The following is a 17,623-nucleotide window of genomic DNA, read 5'->3' on the forward strand; positions in this document are numbered from 1 at the left end:
TAATTTTGCAGTAACACCCAACTAGGAATAATTCTTAATAGAATTTTTCCTATTTCTAAGGCAGTGGCTTGTCAACAAAGGCTTTACCCAATGGTAAAACACAAAAACTTGGCATTTGGATAAAATCCAGCCACCAAAATTTATCTAGTAAAAAGATAAAACAGAAAACAATCCTTGTTCAGTGGTGAGTGGATAAAATCCAACCACCAAAATGTAAATGGTTCATTCAGTAAAAAGATAAAACATAAAACAATCCTTGTTCAGTGCTGAGTGGATAAAATCTAACCACCAAAATGTAAATGGTTCATTCAGTAAAAAGATAAAACATAAAACAATCCTTGTTCAGTGCTGAGTGTGGTGGCACATACCTTTCATCCCAACACTGGGGAGGCAGAGGCAGGTGGAGCTCTGTGAGCGCCAGGTCAGCCAGGGCTACATAGTGAGACCATGTCTTAACAAAACAGACAAAACTTTGTTCTCTGAGTCAGTTTTTCTGTAAATGTTACTGACAGTTCAATTTTTTTTTATTATTTTTATTTTGTGTGTATGAGTGTATTGCCTGCATGTATGTGAGTGCACCCGTGTCGTGCAATGCCACAGAGGTCAGAAGAGGGCTTAGGATTCCCCTGGAATTGGAGTTAAGGATGGTTTGTAGCCACCATGTGGGTGCTGGAATTGAACCTGGGTCTTCTGCAAGAGTAGTCAGTGCTCTTAACCGCTGAGCCATCTCTCCAGCCCCAACAGTTCAATATTTTTAAAAATATTTTATTATTTTTATTTTATGTGTGTGAGTGTGTTGCCAGAATGTATGTGAGTGCATCCTGCCATGCAGTGCCACAGAGGTCAGAAGAGGGCATTGGATTCCCCTGGAACTGGAGTTAAGGACAGTTTGTAGCTGCCATGTGGGTGCTGGGAATCGAACCCGGGTCCTCTGCAAGAGCAGCCAGTGCTCTCAACCACTAAGCCATCTCTCCAGCCCCCTGAGTAGATTAATATTTTAAGAAAATACTGTAAACAGGCACCAGTTCATCAGGGTATTGAATTTTGACCTTTGGAATTTTAATAGCCTTTAATTATAGTTAAGGTAGTTACACGCTTACTAGCTTTAAGTTTTAACTTTGACATGTTTTTATAATATACGTTAACCTTCTATAATAGCTTTGTCCTCATCTTTAATTTTTCATTTTGAAACAATCCTTTATCTTAGAACAAATCTTATCTTACCACACAAGCCCTTCAATGTCAGCAGTATTTAGCAACCCAGAATATCTGCAAGTAACTGAAATCCATAATCATCAGCCTTGTTGATTTTTTTTTTAGTTTTTATGACAGCATAAGTGAAATTAATGGAGAAAGCTTTGACAGAATTCTTAAAGATTAGAGAAAGATGATCGTTGGGTGGTAGACAGCCAGCAACACCCGTCACAACAGATGTCATACAGAAAGCAGATTATCTAAGCAGCCTCCTCCAATTGCCTTCATCTCCAACAGTTCCCATCATGCTTTAGAGAATGTTCTTTTCGGAACAAATCACAGGTATAATCAAAGTATATCATTTGCTATTCCCAATTTAGGTAATCTAGCCAGCAAGAGTACAAAGTATCTTCGGTGGCAAATTTTCTCAGAGTTATTCCAGAGTTACTAAAGAGCAAACGGTACTGACATTTTTTGACAAGGATGGAGTCATGAAAAAGCTGGGTGATTTACTGGGTTTGTAGTGAATTTCAGGAGAAAGCATGTGCAGGCAGTGTGTGCAGGTGTAGAAAATGGTGAGGGGGCTGTTGAATCTTGTCAGGCAGAAGTAAACAAATTAAGAAGACAAATGGGCTGCGGAGATTGCTCAATGGTTAAGAACACTAGTTATTTGTTTGTTTTTCTAGTGTTTAATAAAAACTTCTTTACAAATTAAGTCATTTCCAACGTAGATCTGTACTGACTTCATAAAAGTGTAGACAACATAACCAGACACAGCAAAACAGACTTTAATCAGTAGTACTTGCACACAAGAGGCATGCTAAGTGTATAGCACACTCTTCATCCTTTAAGGAATTGAGGGTAGAAACTTCCAGTTCTTAACAATTAAGAGTGAGTGCCTTTTAAAAAGCAATGCTAAACCTGGCATGGGGCACTATCATGTTGGGGTGGGGGCAACAAAAGAGATCATTTATTTCTCTTCACTAATTATCTGTATTTTGATGAGCAGTTCAAAGATGACAGCCCAAATTTTGACTTTGCTCCCTAAGGTTCTGTGTAAGACATAAGAATTTCTTCTTTCATCATTATAGAAGATTCATACTTAACACAACTTAAATATATTATTTTCCAACCAATGCACATTAGGATACGTCACATTTTGAGCATGAGACAAAATGCAAATCTATAAAACCTGCAAGGAAAGGGTTCCTGTGGCTGGCGGAGCATGGTGATACATGCCTGTAATCCCAGCATTTGGGAGGCTGAGGTAGAAAGATTGTCATGAGTTTGCTGGCTTGGACTACACATTGACTGCCAGGCCATCAAGGGTTGCATAACTAAGACCCTGTCTTCAAAAGAAAAAGGGAAAGAAAGGGCAGGGCAAAATGGAAAGGAAAGGAAAAAGAAAAGATACTAAGAAACATTTGCTGTGTTGGGCCAAATCTCTGGTTGAATTGTAGTGGCTTGGAAGGGGTAGAAAGTACACAAAGAACTTTCTATTAGTAAGCAAGAAAAGGCAGCTAAAAGGAGAAAGCCCTTCAAACCAACACCATATCTTTCTCTCCTAGGGGCCAGTTCTTACTGATTTTACAGTTTAGGAGAACCTTAGCTGCTTTAGTAGCAATTCTTTTCTTGGTGGTTTTGATCTTCAGCAAAATATACAATTAAACGTATTACAAGAGTAGAAAGGAATGAGAGGATCAACAGGAACACTGGTTATTTTTTGCAGAGGAACCAGGTTCAAACCCAGCACCCACATGGCTGCTAACAACCGTAACTCCAGATCCAGAGCATCCAATGCCCTCTGCTGACCTACTCTGGCACTTGCACAACACAGGTGCACTTACATCCATACAGGCAATACACTCATACACATAAAAATAATAAAATATTTTAAAAAATAGAAGATAAATGACTCAGAGGAAGAGTGAAGACAAAGACTTTCAGGAGGCAATGTTAGGCAGATGATGGCATTTGAAAGTTTGGACCCAGTGTACACTTGGAGACACAGCGTCCTCTGAACCTGCTCCCTCTTTTCTGATTTTTCACCCAACCAAGGAGGCACTCTGAGCCATCCCAGCATGGAAAGAAGTGTCCTTGTGCCTTGACTTCAAGCCCTTGCGAGGCCCTTCCAACTATGGTTCCACCAGTGCTGGACTGAAGTATCCTGGAAGTGGAGCAGACATTCCTTCCCCAAAAGCATTATGATGGGATGGAGAGATGGTTCAGCAGTTAACAGCACTGAGCGTTCTTGCAGAGGGCCTGATCTCAGTTCCCAGAACCCACATAGCGGCTGGCTAACAACTGTCTGTAACTCCAGTTTCAGGGGCTTCAATGACCCCCTTTGGGGGCATTGCATGACATGGATGCACTTAAATACTTTCAGGCAATACACTTTTACACATAAAATCAAAAGAAAAAAAAGCATTGTCAAAAACATTGGATTTACACCAAAATAGAGATAATACCTGTGAGTTCACAGCACTATTTTCAGCAGGGAGAGAACAAAAGGAGCAACATCAGTTGGGGGAGGTTATCACTGTAACTCTGGGAAGAAATGGCCATGCTGAGGTGAAGAGACATGGGAAGTTCTGAATGTAATTCTCTATGTGGTGCCTATAGGATTTGCTGGGCGTAGATCACAGGAATCAGCGGGTGTCAACGGGACTTCCATCTCTGACGAGAGCAACGGGAAGAACAGAGTTTCTGTTGAGATGGAGACTGTAGGAGAAAGATTTGGGAAGGTCAGAAGCACTGTTTTGTGTGGTGCCAAGTTTGAGATGCCGCTAAGATGTCCAATGCAGACATTTGGTGTACTTTTTCCATTTAAATTTTGCTATAAACGTTTCTTTAAATTGTTATTCTGGTTAAACAGTGTTTAAGTTTGCTTTTTCGTAGCGGTAATTTTTTTTTTCTGAGAAAGAAACCCGCCCACCTTGTAATGCCACTTTCTTGGCACAACTACATAACTGCAGTTCCCCTCCAGAGCCGTAGAGGGCGCGCGCTCCCAGCGCTCGGCCGAGGCTCCGCTCCCTGTGTTTCCCTCACTCCGCCCTAGCGACCTTGCCCCGGAAGTGCTCTTCCAGCCCAGCTTGCCGGCCTGACTTTGAGCGCTTCCCTCTGCTGCGTGGGCGTTGAGCGGCGCAGAATCGCAGAGTTGGCGGTTTCAGGCTTGCAATGAGGCTGCTGCGGGTCGCCGCGGGCCTGGGGCGCGGGCCGCTCCCCGTTCCCGTCATCCTGGGCTGGCGGGGGAAGCAGGTAGTGGCTCCTGACGAGGCCGAACCAGCCACTCCTAAACGGGGGAGGTGGCGGCCCCTTCCCTATACTGGGACCCACGTGAGCGGCGCTGTCACGGCCCAGCAGCTCCGGTCCCGCACGCCAGCTCGGCATTGGGAACCTCAGCTCTGGATGTGGGAGTCAGTCGTCTGTTGATGGTTATGGTCTACCGTCCAGGGAAGTGACCCGAGTGAAGGTCACGCTGATGAGAACTTAGTGTCCCTGGGCCTCGAATCCCGGACTCCTTCCTTATCCAGTGCTCTTTTAACCAAGCATGTTGTTGCATATGCTGGTCCTGCACTATTTGATTTGGCGCTCAACTTCCTGGTGCTCTTCTCTGGTCATGTTTCCCTATCTGGTGACTTAGAAGATTCAACTATGTAAACCTTTGCAGGAGGGGGCGCAGAGTTGAGAAGCGTTAGGCCGATGGTGCAGCCTTTCCCCTGGAGCCCCCATTTGTTTTGTTCTCTGGTAATTCCGGGGTTTAATCATCTACGCACTTGTCTCCTGTCTGCCTTTCCATTTTGGTTCATTTCCCTCTACCTAAAAGTGTTTGCAAAGCACTTAAATGTGCAGTTTGCAGGGAGATGTTTATGTTGTGTTCTCATTATATAAAATGCACCTCCCTACCCACAGTAAAGTTAACAGGATCAACAAAAAAGCTTCATTAATTGTGTTTGTGTAGGTGAAATTGGAAATCTTTGGAGGGAGTGGTTTGGAACACTTGTTAGATTGTGTAGAGCACGTAAGTCCTCATATACTCTTGCTTCATGGCAACTAAGGTATAATTGAAGCTAAAAGTTGTACTTCCTATCAAAGTGGTTCTTGGTGTATAGTTCTAATTTTACAATAGTTTAGATATTTGGCAATGTCAAATAATTTAATAATTAATTTAATAATTTTGAGTGGTACTGGGGATTAAATCAGAGTTCTGTATATGCTGTCTTATGTGCATTGATGTGTGCCAAGGAAAAATGTCCACATGTCCTAGTTTGCTATGATTAAAAACCATCATCAGAAACAAAGGAGAATAAAGGGTTTATTTGGCTTACAGGTTACAGTTCATCAGGGAAACCAAGGCAGGAACTCACTCAGAGATGGTGGAAGAATACTGCTTACTGGCTTGCATCCTCTGTTTTGCTCAGCTACCTTTCTTAGACAGCCCAGGCCCTTCTGCCTAGGGATGGTACTGCCCACAGTGGGCTGGGCCCTCCTACATCAATTAACAAACAAGAAAGTGCCCCACAGACAGGCCCACAGGCCAGTCTGAGAGAGGAAATTCCTCCATTGAGGTTCCCTCTTGGCTATGTGTGTCAGGTTGACAAGATTACCCATAATACACTATTGTCCCATTTTAATGGTTCTTTTTTGAAAAGTGGTAATTGCACTTTTTTTTTTTTTTTTAAGGCTAAGTGGAAGGCCTGCCGATGGTATTCATCTGGGATAATTCCTAATGAAAAAATACGAAATATTGGAATCTCAGCTCACATTGATTCTGGGAAAACTACGTTAACAGAACGAGTGCTTTATTACACTGGCCGGATTGCAACGATGCATGAGGTGTGTGGTTGATTCCAGAATTGTGAGAGCTTGAATTTAATTGTTTTATAGTTAGGATTTTATAAAGTTCAGAAAACCTTGTTTAAAGGTAGAAAGAATGGTCATAGTTGATTTTTAACCAAAGTCAGATACACAAAGGGGATAACTCAGGTTGGCTTGAACTATTATTGTGAGTAATCTGTCTCTACACTGTGTGTATCTTGAGTAAATGTTAAATCAGTGTCATGGACTCTTACACACTTGTTAGAATAGCTTTGACATCATTTTAGTGGTGAATAAATGTTTATAATGTTAAAGGGAAAGTAGATTTAAAAGGATATTGAGTATAAATTCTCTAGTTAAAAAATACTTGTCAGAAAAATATTATTAAAAATATTAATTTCTCGAAGATACTGCCTTAACGGCAAGTAGTGTAACTTTCCAGTTTAAACTGTTCAGGTGAAGAGCTTCTTTTAAAGTATATAAATTATAACCTTTTGTGCCTCAGAATCCACACAGGACAGAACTGGGAAAAATTTGTTCTCTGAGCTTCAGTTTATGGACAACTGCATGGCTGGCAGTCAGGACCAGTACAGAGGGAACCAGGCTGATTGACTGCCCTAAATCCTGTGTGGTTGTGAAGAAGGAAAGGAAATTTGGTAGTTGAGCCAGCACAAACCTGTCATCAGTTACCTATTTTATGAAATGATTTAGTTGTAGAACTAGGCTTATCTGAAAATTGTGTAAGTTAACTTTTATTTCCCAGTTTCATTTCAGTAAAGCTTTCTTAGGATGAAGAGACAGAAGAGTCTGTTATGCTTACATTTAGGTGAAAGGTAAAGATGGAGTTGGTGCTGTCATGGATTCCATGGAACTCGAAAGACAAAGAGGAATCACTATTCAGTCAGCAGCCACCTATACCATGTGGAAAGACATCAATATAAACATTATAGATACTCCAGGTCAGCAGGGGTATTGTGCGGTCTTTTGGCAAAACTATATTTAGTTCTTTCTTCTATGGCCTATCTTTGAGAATCAGTTTTTAAAAGCACAGCACTGAATTTCTATTGATTTGGGATTCAGGGCACTTTGTGTGACTTCTTTGAAAAATAATGTGATAAGAAGCCTTCTTGCCTTTTATATTTTCCAGCTCATTCCACCGCTTCCTGTGCTCTGTCACTTCTAGAAGTGATTTTGTTGAGCCTTGGACCTGATGGGTTTAATGAAATTGGTGAACTGAGGAACCTACATTATAGTTCACTGATGTGTAATGAGCAGAGATAGAGAACATTCACTATTGTGCGGATTGAAAATTCAGGCTGCTCTTTAAACCCTCTCGTGTTGCTTTGTCTCCTCTAGGCCATGTGGACTTCACCATAGAAGTGGAAAGAGCCCTTCGTGTGTTGGATGGTGCAGTCCTTGTTCTCTGTGCTGTGGGTGGGGTACAGTGCCAGACCATGACTGTCAATCGGCAGATGAAGCGCTACAACGTTCCATTTTTAACCTTCATTAACAAACTTGACCGTATGGGCTCCAACCCAGCCAGGGCCCTGCAGCAGATGAGGTACTGAGCCTCAGGGTGGAGGGCATTCTCACCTGGACAGCAGGCCTTATATCTAGGAAGACAGTTAATTCAGTGTTGATACATTTTAGCCTTAAGGTTTTTTTTTGTTGTTGTTTGAAAAGGGGGTTTCTTTGAGTTTTGTAAGTGGAGTGCTGTGCTGGATAGCTTTAGTGTCAACTTGACACACCTGGGTTGAGGGAGCCTTAGTTGGGGAATTGCCTCTATTGGACTGGCCTGTGGCCATGTCTGAGTGGCATCTTCTTGATGAGTGATGTGGGAGGGCCCAGCCTACTGTGGGTGGTGCCACGTCTGGGCAGGTGGGCCTGTGTTGCATAAGAAAGCAGGCTGAGCAGGGGCCAGGGGAGCAAGCCAGTAAGCAGCATTCCTCCATGGCCTGTGCTCCAGCTCCTACTTCCAGGTTCCTGCCCTGAGTTCCTCCTATCTTGGGCTCCCAGATGAACTGTGACCCGTGATATATAAGCTAAATAAACCCTTTCCTCCCCAAGTTGGTATTGGTCAGAGTGTTTTGTCACAGCAATGGAGAGACAAACCAGGACAAGCACTGAATTTCAGTAGCTTGGTTTATGGTGTGATTTATCATTTCCCTTCTCTGTAGAATGGAGAGAGTAGAGAGAGTAGAAGCTCCATCTCTGGGGCACTGAAGATGACTTCAGAACACAATTGGACAGTTTCTGCTGTTCTGCTATAATTAGAGAAGTTTTAATTGAGAGTAAATTCTAGAGATACTTGGCTTTTTGTTAGATAAACCTAGAGGATTATTTTAGCCTTTACTGAGGGATCTTAGTGCCTTGTAGTACGCCTTGCTTTCAGATGTACTAAGGCAGCAGTAGCAGGTCCCATCTGGACCACAGACAGAGCCGCGCTCTGAAGATAGCCCCAGCCTTTGAGGAGTTCCCACGTTCTGTGGTTGCAGCTGCAGCGTCGCTGTCAGAGTTCTGGGGCAGAGCTCACCGGTACAGGCTGGAGGCTTTGTGGTACCAGATAGGCTAAGCATGATAAATCTAATGACTAGACACTTTCTGTTTGCGTCCTTGCTTTGCCTGTGACTGGCAGTAGGTGACCTCTTTGCATTGACCTTTTCTGTTTACTTTGGTTTGTCCTTGGTTCCGTTCTCTTTTCTCACTTAGTAGCTCTCGTTAAGCAGATTATGGAGCTTCTGCATCTGGCCTTCACGTTGTAACTTCTGTCGTGCTTGCTTTCTCCCTCATTATACACTAGGTCATGAGAGCATTCCTTTTGTTTATTTATTAGTTATTACTACTATTATTGTGTATGTGCACATGATGAGTGTGGGGCGCACATGCCGTGCGCACACATGGAAGTCAAGAGAAAAACTTTGTGGAGTTCATTCTCTCTTTCTACCTTTACATGGGTTACAGGGATCAAATTTAGGTTATCAGGTTCACATGGAAAGAGTCTTTACCAGCAGAACCATCTGGCACAATAGAGAATTCTTGAGGTTAGTTTTCTAGCTCATGAATTTGGTATGCACCTGTATCTTCTATTATTTAGCCTTATGTAGGTAATTTCTATAAACTTCATTTATTGTAACATCTTTTTTTTGTCTCCTTGAGACAGGGTCTTCCTGTAGTCCCAGCTGACCTGAACTCACTGTATAGACCAGGCTGGCCTTGAACTCACAAAGATCTGCCTGTCTCTGCCTCCGGAGTGCTGGGATTAAAGGCGTGCACCACCATGCCCGGCATTGTAACATCTTTTTTTAATGGAGGCGCTTACTTTTCCATCTTTAAACTTGGTCTAGGGGCGTAGTTCAGTGGTAGAGCACTTGTCTTGTAAGTGCCAGGCCTGGGTTTAATCGCTAGCATTGGGGGAAAAAAGTTAAGGAAAAAAAAAAAAATCTTAATTTAAATGTCATTTTCTTTCTTCTGGTAATGCTGTTCTTGGCTATTAGTCCATTTCCTTTTTAGAAAAAATCATTTTTAAAGATGTGTATGTGAGTGTGCGTGAATGTATGCTACATGTGTGCAGATGCCCACAGATGCCAGAGGGAAGCGTCAGATCTCAAGCTGGAGTTACAGGAAGTTTTGAGCTGCCTGATGTGGGTGCTTAGAACTAGACTTGGATCCTTTGCACTCTTAACCACCACGCCATCTCCCCAGCCCCAGATACTGGTACATTTCTTATGCTCACATTTCATGTAAGCTCTTGGTTTCCTTCATATGCTAGTCATTTTTAGCTCTCTGTCTATAGTTACATGTGGAGACCCATAGTGTGCTAAACTGTGGCCCCCAGAGCATATTTCTTCTCCGGTGAGAGACCTTCTTGGCAAGTACAGTCTCTGTGTTTGTGCCTAGTCAGAGGCTGGTAGTGTCTGGCATAATGTCAAAGATTTTTCCTATAAAAATGTCCCCTTTGAATCGCTGTTTTTCTGTCTCTTGCTTTAAGAATCAGAGGTAGGCTCTGCTGCCCCACTGGTCAGCTATGCATTGATTTGTCCTTTCCCCTTCTGCTCTAGCTGAGCATATTCAGGAGGTGTGAGAGGAAGTTTATGTTGCTCTTTTTGCTGCTCACATGGGGTTGTGGCTCCCTTGGGTTTGGTTGTCAGTCTGTTCTCAGCTGCTGTCTGTCTCCTCTAACCTTCTACTAACCTGGTCCCAGTTCTGGGACTGTGCCGGTGGTGGTGGTGGTTGTTTTTGGTCATTTCAAAAGAATTTTGAGAGAAGGAAAGAAGCAAACAAATGTATTTTTGTTTTTCAGGTCTAAATTAAATCACAGTGCAGCATTTGTGCAAATACCCATTGGTTTGGAGGGTAATTTTAAAGGTATTGTAGATCTTATTGAAGAACGAGCTATCTACTTTGATGGAGACTTTGGGTAAGATAACTTCTTTTTTTTCCTTTTGAGACGGTCTCCCTGTAGCCCCAGTTGGCCTGAAACTCGCTATGTAGATCAGGCTGGTCTCGATTCACAGAGATCCACCTGCCTCTGCCTCCCAGGTACTGGGATTAAAGGTATTCACTACCATGCCAAACATAGAATAATTATCTTTTTGAAATACGCCTGAGTGTTATCAAGGTGACTTGAGTCACTGAAACTCCAGTTCTTCTAGTATTCATTCTGAGAAGTTCATGTCACTTCCTGGTAATGTTCTCATATCACATTAGAACATTAGAGCATTCATCAGAAGGGGTTCCCCCACTCCCTTTTTGTTTTTTGAGAGAAGGTCTTGCTATATAACCCAGGCTTGACCTGGAATTACTCAGGCTAGCCTCCAACTTACTGTGTCAGCCTCCCAGGTGCTAGGATTATAGATTTGTGCCAACACACTCTGAAAAGAGACTTTCAGTTCCCACTATTTTTCCACTTGTTCACTTCATTCATTCATTCATTCATTCATTCAGTCAGTCAGTCATTCTGTGGTTCATAGAGCAGCATTTCTATATTCTGAGTATTGTGATAAAAACTAGGAGAATATAGGGATTATAAATACTTACTTGACCTACTAAATAAGATTGAAAGATTATAGAGTTAATAAGTAGAAGCTGGGAGAAATGGCACAGTCAGTAAGTGCCTGCCACGCAAGCAGGAGGACTTGTGTTTGAATCCCAGTCCTCATGTAAATGCCAGGTATGGCAGCTCAAGTCTGTAGCCCCAGAGCTGGGGAGATGAGACAGCAGATTTCCTGATTCATTGGCCAGCCAATTGAGCTGAATTGGTGAGCTCTAGGTTCAGTGAGAGGCCCAGTGTCAAAAAACAGGATGGAGAGTGATAAGGGAAGACACTGATGTCAGCAGCCTCTGTGCAGCACACCCCTAAGCACACCACAGACATAAACTAATATGGTAAAGCAAAATGTGGTTTAGAAAATGCAAGAGAAAAGTAGAAACTTGTTGATATGGTAATTACTTGGTCAGCTGTTGAGTGTTATTTGCCCAGTATTGATCAAATCTCAGCATTTCATTAAAAAAAAAAACAAAAAACCACCACCTGAAGGGCTCATTAAAGCACATTCCCAAATGTGCGTGCAGGATTCTGACTCGTTAAATCTAAGGTAGGGAGTGGAATTTGTATTTCTGCAAAATTCTCAAGTGGTGTAGATGTGGCACATATACAAATCAGTCTGAGTAAGACTGCTCTAGACAGTGTGAGGTGTCATATAACTGGGGAAAGATCCTGGTAGCCTGGTAGTTTCTCCAGAGGTCCTTCCTGAGGGATTTTCTGCTAATCTGTCTGAAGCTTATCTGAGTTCTTGAAAATTCTATTAACCATAATCTTACTAGAGCATTGTAAACTGTGGCCAGGGGATTTAGATATCCTACTTTTCTCCTACAAATAACAAACCTGACCACAAAACCTTTTATACAGAATATCCCAATTTGTAGTAAAGAAATTGACAGAACATGCTAGATTCTTCAACCTTACACCAGTTCTTTCCTCTAAGGGCTGAACAGGAAAGTCAAAATCATACACAGCTGAAAGATAGATAAACTTGTTATGTAACGTCAGTCTCAAAGTGTTTCAAGCTTTTTCTTTAAAAATTGGAAGTACAGGACATTCTGGTACAATCCTGTCATCTCAGTACTTGGAGGGTGAGGCAGAGGCAAATTTGAGGCCAGCCTGGGCTACACAGCAAGATCTTGTCTCAAAAAAATATGGGGAGAGGAGGTATTAAGACAAATCACCCTCCCCCAAAAGACAAATAATTCTAATTCAAAATAGGCAAAAAACATTGCCATCTTATAGAAGGCTCTTCAGCTTTCAGATCTTACCTCACTATTAAAATATTCAAGAGCTTGGATGGGTTTCAGACACATTAACTTTGAAAATTAGCTAATATTAATTTGGCTTGTTTAAGTTTTCTCATCTGAAAAATGCAGATAATAGAAGCTTTTTCTTCTGATGTCAAGACTAATACCCAGTTTCGTGTTCTCTCCAATATAGGTGTTAGTTAAATGAATGCTCCTTTAATTTGTGTATACTTTGCAGTTATATGGCAGTAAGAATAGTCCTGTAACTACATGGAAAATAGTTTGAATCCCTTATTTAATTGGTACTTTTCCAACTCATTGTTTTGACTTTCTGTTTTATGTGTTCATTTTAATTTCTAGGATAAGACGAGCCAGTTGATATTAAATTCGGAAGGATTCTATATTATATCACATCATTCTGCATAACTTTATATGCAGAAAAGTAGAATATGATGTCCATTATAAAATCAAGGATACTAGTTTTTTTCTTATAATGGAGTGTTTTGCATTTTGGCTCATCTGTTTATTGGTAATATACTCTTGAGCAAATTATTTTGCCCATTGAAAATTTTTTCCCCACGATTTTGTCTGAATTTTAAAGATTTATATTGCCTTATTTGCTATTTGAGTACAAATATGTCAGAGCTGCTTCTTACCAAAATAATAATAATTAAAAAAAAACCAAGACTTTTGTCATTATGTCTAACTGAACGTCTCTAATGTACTAAAGCAAGACATTTCTTTTCTTAGTCAGCTTGTTCGATATGCTGAGATTCCAGCTGAACTGAGGGCAGCAGCAGCTGACCACCGGCAGGAGCTGATTGAATGTGTTGCCAATTCAGATGAGCAGCTCGGTGAGCTGTTCCTGGAAGAAAAAATCCCCTCAGTTTCTGATTTAAAGGCAAGTACTCCCAAAATAAGTGTTATACAATGAAAAAAGAGTTTTTGTTTGGGGAGGAAAGATATGATGCTTTTATTCTTGGGGTTTATTAATGAAATCTAAGTAAAAGTATTTAATATAATTGAATACCTTTAAAAATGAAGAGATAAGGACTGGAGAGATGGCTCAGCACTTAAGAACATTGGCTGCTCTTGCAGAGGACCTTGATTTGTTTCCCAGCACCCACGTGGTGGCTAACAGCTGTCAGTGAATCCAGTTCTAGGGGATCCAACACTCTTTTTTGACCTCCACGAGCATTATACAACTCAGATGCACTTGCATACATGCAGGTAGTACATTCATACGCATAAAATAAAATACTTAAAAACGAAGAGATGATTCTTACCAACAGTTTTTGAGTAAACATTTCTCCAAAAAAGATACTTGAATTTCAGTACATGAAAAGATGCTTTCTATTACTAATCATAGAAAAATGCAAATCAAAACTACACTGGGATAGCATTCACACCTATGGAGCTTATTTAAAACCAACCAAACAGAAAAGCCAGAAAAACAGGTATTGACTAGGATGTGAACAAATTTAAATCTTTTCGTATTACTATGGAAATGTAATATGGTCAACCACCATGGAGAACAGTATGGCCCAGTAGTCCCCCTCCTAGAGGATTGCCCTCTAGAAAGAAGGGTCTCAAATAATTTAGTTGTACCGCAGCATTTTATAGTAGCACTATTCACAGTAGTCAAAAAAGTAAGACAGGGCAGGGCGTGGTGGTGCACGCCTTTAATCCCAGCACTCAGAGGCAGGTGGATCTCTGTGAGTTCAAGGCCAGCCTGATCTACATAGTGAGTTCCAGGACAGCTGGGGCTACAGGGCGACCCTGTCTCAAAAAGCCCCCCCCCCCGCCAAAAAAAAGTAAGACAGTCCTGGGACTTAGCAGTTAAGAGCACTGGCTGTTCTTAGAGAGGATCCAGATTCATTTCCTAGCACCCACATGGTGGTTAGCAGCTGTCTGTAACTCCAGTTCCAGGGGATCCAACGCCTTCTCTGGCACTGAGAGCATTGTAAATGTGTGGTGCAGTTATATACATGCAGGGAAAACAGTCGTACATAAAAAATTGTTTAAAACGGAGAGATGGCTCAGTGGTTAAGTGCATGTGCCGCTCTTGCAGAAGACCTAGGTTCTGTTCCCAGCACCCACATGGGCTAATAGCTGTCCCTCATTCCATTTCCAGGGGACCTGCCACGTTCTTCTTACTTCCGTGGGCATTGCACAGTGTAGGTGTGCTTGCATGCGTGCTGGTAGTACACTCTCACACAGAAAATAAAAATTAAAATGTTTTTTTTTTTAAAAAAGTAGAGACAATATGCTTGTCAATATATTATGTATAATGAATTATGGATAAACAAAATGTATATAAAATACAAGATTGACATTTTAATAAATGCTACAGTATGAATGAATGTGAAGATATTCTAGTGAAATGAGCTACATTTCAAAAGGATAGCTATTTTATGATTCTGCTTATATGAGGGAATGACAATAGTCAAATTCATAGACAAAAGGCGGGGCAGTGAGCCAGATGTGGTGGCCCCTGCTTGTAACCCTAGCACTCAGGAGGTCAAGTAGGACACTTGCCACTAGTTCAGGGCCATCCTGAGCTACATAATGAGTTCCAGACGATTTTCAGCTATGGAGTGACACTCTGTCTTGAAGAAATAAAAATAAGTCAAATAGTGGTTACCTGGGGTTATAGAGAGTGTTTAATGAGGAACTGCTTTCATTTGGGCATAGAAGAGTTTTGAAGAAGATGGTAGTTGTCAGCATTGAGCTATGTACTTCAAAATGGTAAATTTTATGTATTTTACAACAACATAAAAATATCATTTTCAAATCACTTGGTGTACTTAGCAGAGATCAGGCAAGTAATTAGTGCACGAAAGATATTACATGTAAATGTAAATTCAGTAAATTAAATAAATACACAGGGAAAACACCTATTGTAGCTGAGGCTTATTGGTCTTTGCACTGTTAAACTGGGAGCATATCTTGTAACGTGAGTTCTTTAGTGTTCACAAGGGACTTAGTAGCCCAGCTCTCTGATGAGTGGAGAGTGTGCACATAGTTAGATCTAGCCCTAAATAAAGTCAAGTATTATATCCCTGGAACCACAGAAGTGTGTGGGCTTGCATGCATGTGTATGTGTATGTGCGTGTGTGTGCGTGTGCATGTGCGTGTATCTATCTTAGTTTTATTAAGGAAAGTGTGTCAGTTTTCAAGACTATTCCCATAGGTTTAGTAATTCATTTGGAGTCATAGATCTTAGCACATGGTCAGACTTAATGGCTTTGACTTATTCTAGTGAGAAAAAACTCAGCGAAGGGAAAAGATACATGAAATAGTCTTAAAGAGACCATAGGTGAGCTTCCAGAGAAATCTCATAGAATTAATTCCTTCAGCAAGAGGTTGTGACAGCACCTGTGGAATATTATTTACCAAGGAAGCTCAGTAGAAACTCAGAGCTTAGTCTGTGGTTGTGACACTGGTCATCCCAGCACTGGAAGCTGAGACAGGAGAAAAGAAACTCAGCATCTAAGATTTTTATTGAGATCTATTTAACATGTACCCAGAGTTTGATCTTCCAGGAGAGTGAATGTTTAACACATGCCACAATGTGCAGGCAGCATCCACGGAGCAAACCGTTGTTGCCAGTTCAAAATGATATCCCCGTGTTCCCAGATACTAGCCAAGGATTCCATGCAGGCCTTTCTGTGAAAAGTGCAATCCTTCTATATTCACTCAGGATATGTGGACATACTTTTTTCTGTGTTTTGGTTGGATGCTTACTAGGCACAGTGGGAAGCAGCAACTTTTTAAAGATTTTATTTTTACTTATATGCCTATCTATGTGAATGTATGAACATGGGAGTGCAGTGCCTGCAAAGGTCAGAAAAGGACATCAAATCCCCTCAAGCTGGAATTAAAGTGGTTGTGAGCCACTGGATGTGGGTGCTGGGAACTGAACCTGGGTCCTCCGTAAGAACAGTGTACATGCAACTCCTGAATTATCTCTCCAGCCTAAAACTGCAGCTTTTAAGTTTGAAAATGATTGTTATGAAAACAAGGGAAATATTTGAAAAAAAAGACTTTGGTTGGACTGTTTTAAGGATGACTAATTTGTTCTGCTCTTTTCCCTGGTTTACCTCGTATGATACATTACTCTGTGTCCCTATTTACATGTTAGAGAGAAGTGGAAAATCATTGTGACTAGGTGACCTGTGGGGTAGCCTAATTGGTTAGCTACTAGCCATTTCTGAGTCCTGGAAATAGCAAAAGTGTTTTTAAGGTAATTTCAAACAGCTGCTTACTGTGCATACTTCTCCTTTTTATATCCCTTTTATTGTGCTCAGTTCTTATCCTGGTATTACTGTAACGTTTAGAACCTGTGACTCTAGATGTTTTGCTCTAAGTGTTTTTCTTTTGTTTTGGTGGTGGTGCTAAGGCCTGAACCCAGGGCTTTTCATATCTTAGGCAGTGTTCTACAACTGAGCTCCAGCCCTGCTCTAAGCTTGTGTGTGTGTGTGTGTGTGTGTGTGTGTGTGTGTGTGTCTTTTTGAGACAGGGCCCCCCTGTAGTCCCAGCTGACCTGAGCTCACTATGTAGACCAAGCTGGCCTTGAACTCACAGAGATCCACCTGCCTCTGCTTCCTGAGAGCTGGGGTTATAGGGAGACACTGTCTCAAAAAGACAAAAAGAAAAAAGAAAAAAAATTGTCCACAAAGATTGTCTTAGTTTCATTTCTAGGTTACCATCCATCATCATTAGAAGTTGCAGCAGCAGGAGCTTGAGAAAACTGGTCACATCACATCCACAGTCTAGAGCAGAGAGAGCCATGGGTTGATGCATGTGGGCTAGAGCTCAGCTTGCTTTCTCTTTTTCCTTCAGTCCAGAGCCCACCCCAGGAAATGGTGCTGTGCACACACAGTGTGGGCCTTCCCCTTCAACTAATGTAGTCAGAACAATCCCCCAGAGAGCTTCCCAGCGGCCAATCTCCTGGGTGATTCTAGATTGTGTAGAGTTGACAATTAAAGCTAATCATTGCAAAGGTATACAATAAAACTCCTACCTTGGGGCTGGAGAGATGGCTCAGCAGTTGAGAGCACTGGCTGCTCTTGCAGAGGACCTGGGTTTGATTCCCAGCACCCACATGGCGGCTACAAACTGTCCTTAACTCCAGTTCCAGGGAAATCCAGTGCCCTTTTCTGACCTCCATGGCATTGCACGACAGGGTGCACTCACATGCAAGCAATACATTCATACACATAAAAATAAAAATATATTAAAATATATGTATTTAAAAAAAACTCTCCTACTTTATTCTATAGAACCACTTCTCTGCCCCATTCTAAACAAGTTAGTA

General features: G+C 41.5%; 1 protein-coding gene and 1 pseudogene across 1 annotated transcript in view; both read left to right on the forward strand.

The window, feature by feature from the left end:
• The first annotated feature begins 1,239 nt into the window (after window positions 1–1,239).
• On the forward strand, window positions 1,240–4,298 carry LOC115071095 (annotated as a pseudogene).
• Window positions 4,260–17,623, forward strand: part of Gfm1 (G elongation factor mitochondrial 1) — a 43,998-nt gene continuing 30,634 nt past the window's right edge. Inside the window, exons 1-6 of the mRNA XM_008837463.3 lie at window positions 4,260–4,452; window positions 5,878–6,030; window positions 6,839–6,971; window positions 7,369–7,573; window positions 10,313–10,429; window positions 13,054–13,204. Coding sequence (XP_008835685.1) covers window positions 4,372–4,452; window positions 5,878–6,030; window positions 6,839–6,971; window positions 7,369–7,573; window positions 10,313–10,429; window positions 13,054–13,204 — 840 coding nt within the window. The 5' untranslated portion in view covers window positions 4,260–4,371. The remainder of the gene's footprint in view (window positions 4,453–5,877; window positions 6,031–6,838; window positions 6,972–7,368; window positions 7,574–10,312; window positions 10,430–13,053; window positions 13,205–17,623) is intronic.

The sequence above is a fragment of the Nannospalax galili genome, unplaced genomic scaffold, assembly GCF_000622305.1.
Source record: "Nannospalax galili isolate Female #2095 unplaced genomic scaffold, S.galili_v1.0 scaffold617, whole genome shotgun sequence".
Classification (NCBI taxonomy): domain Eukaryota; kingdom Metazoa; phylum Chordata; class Mammalia; order Rodentia; family Spalacidae; genus Nannospalax; species Nannospalax galili.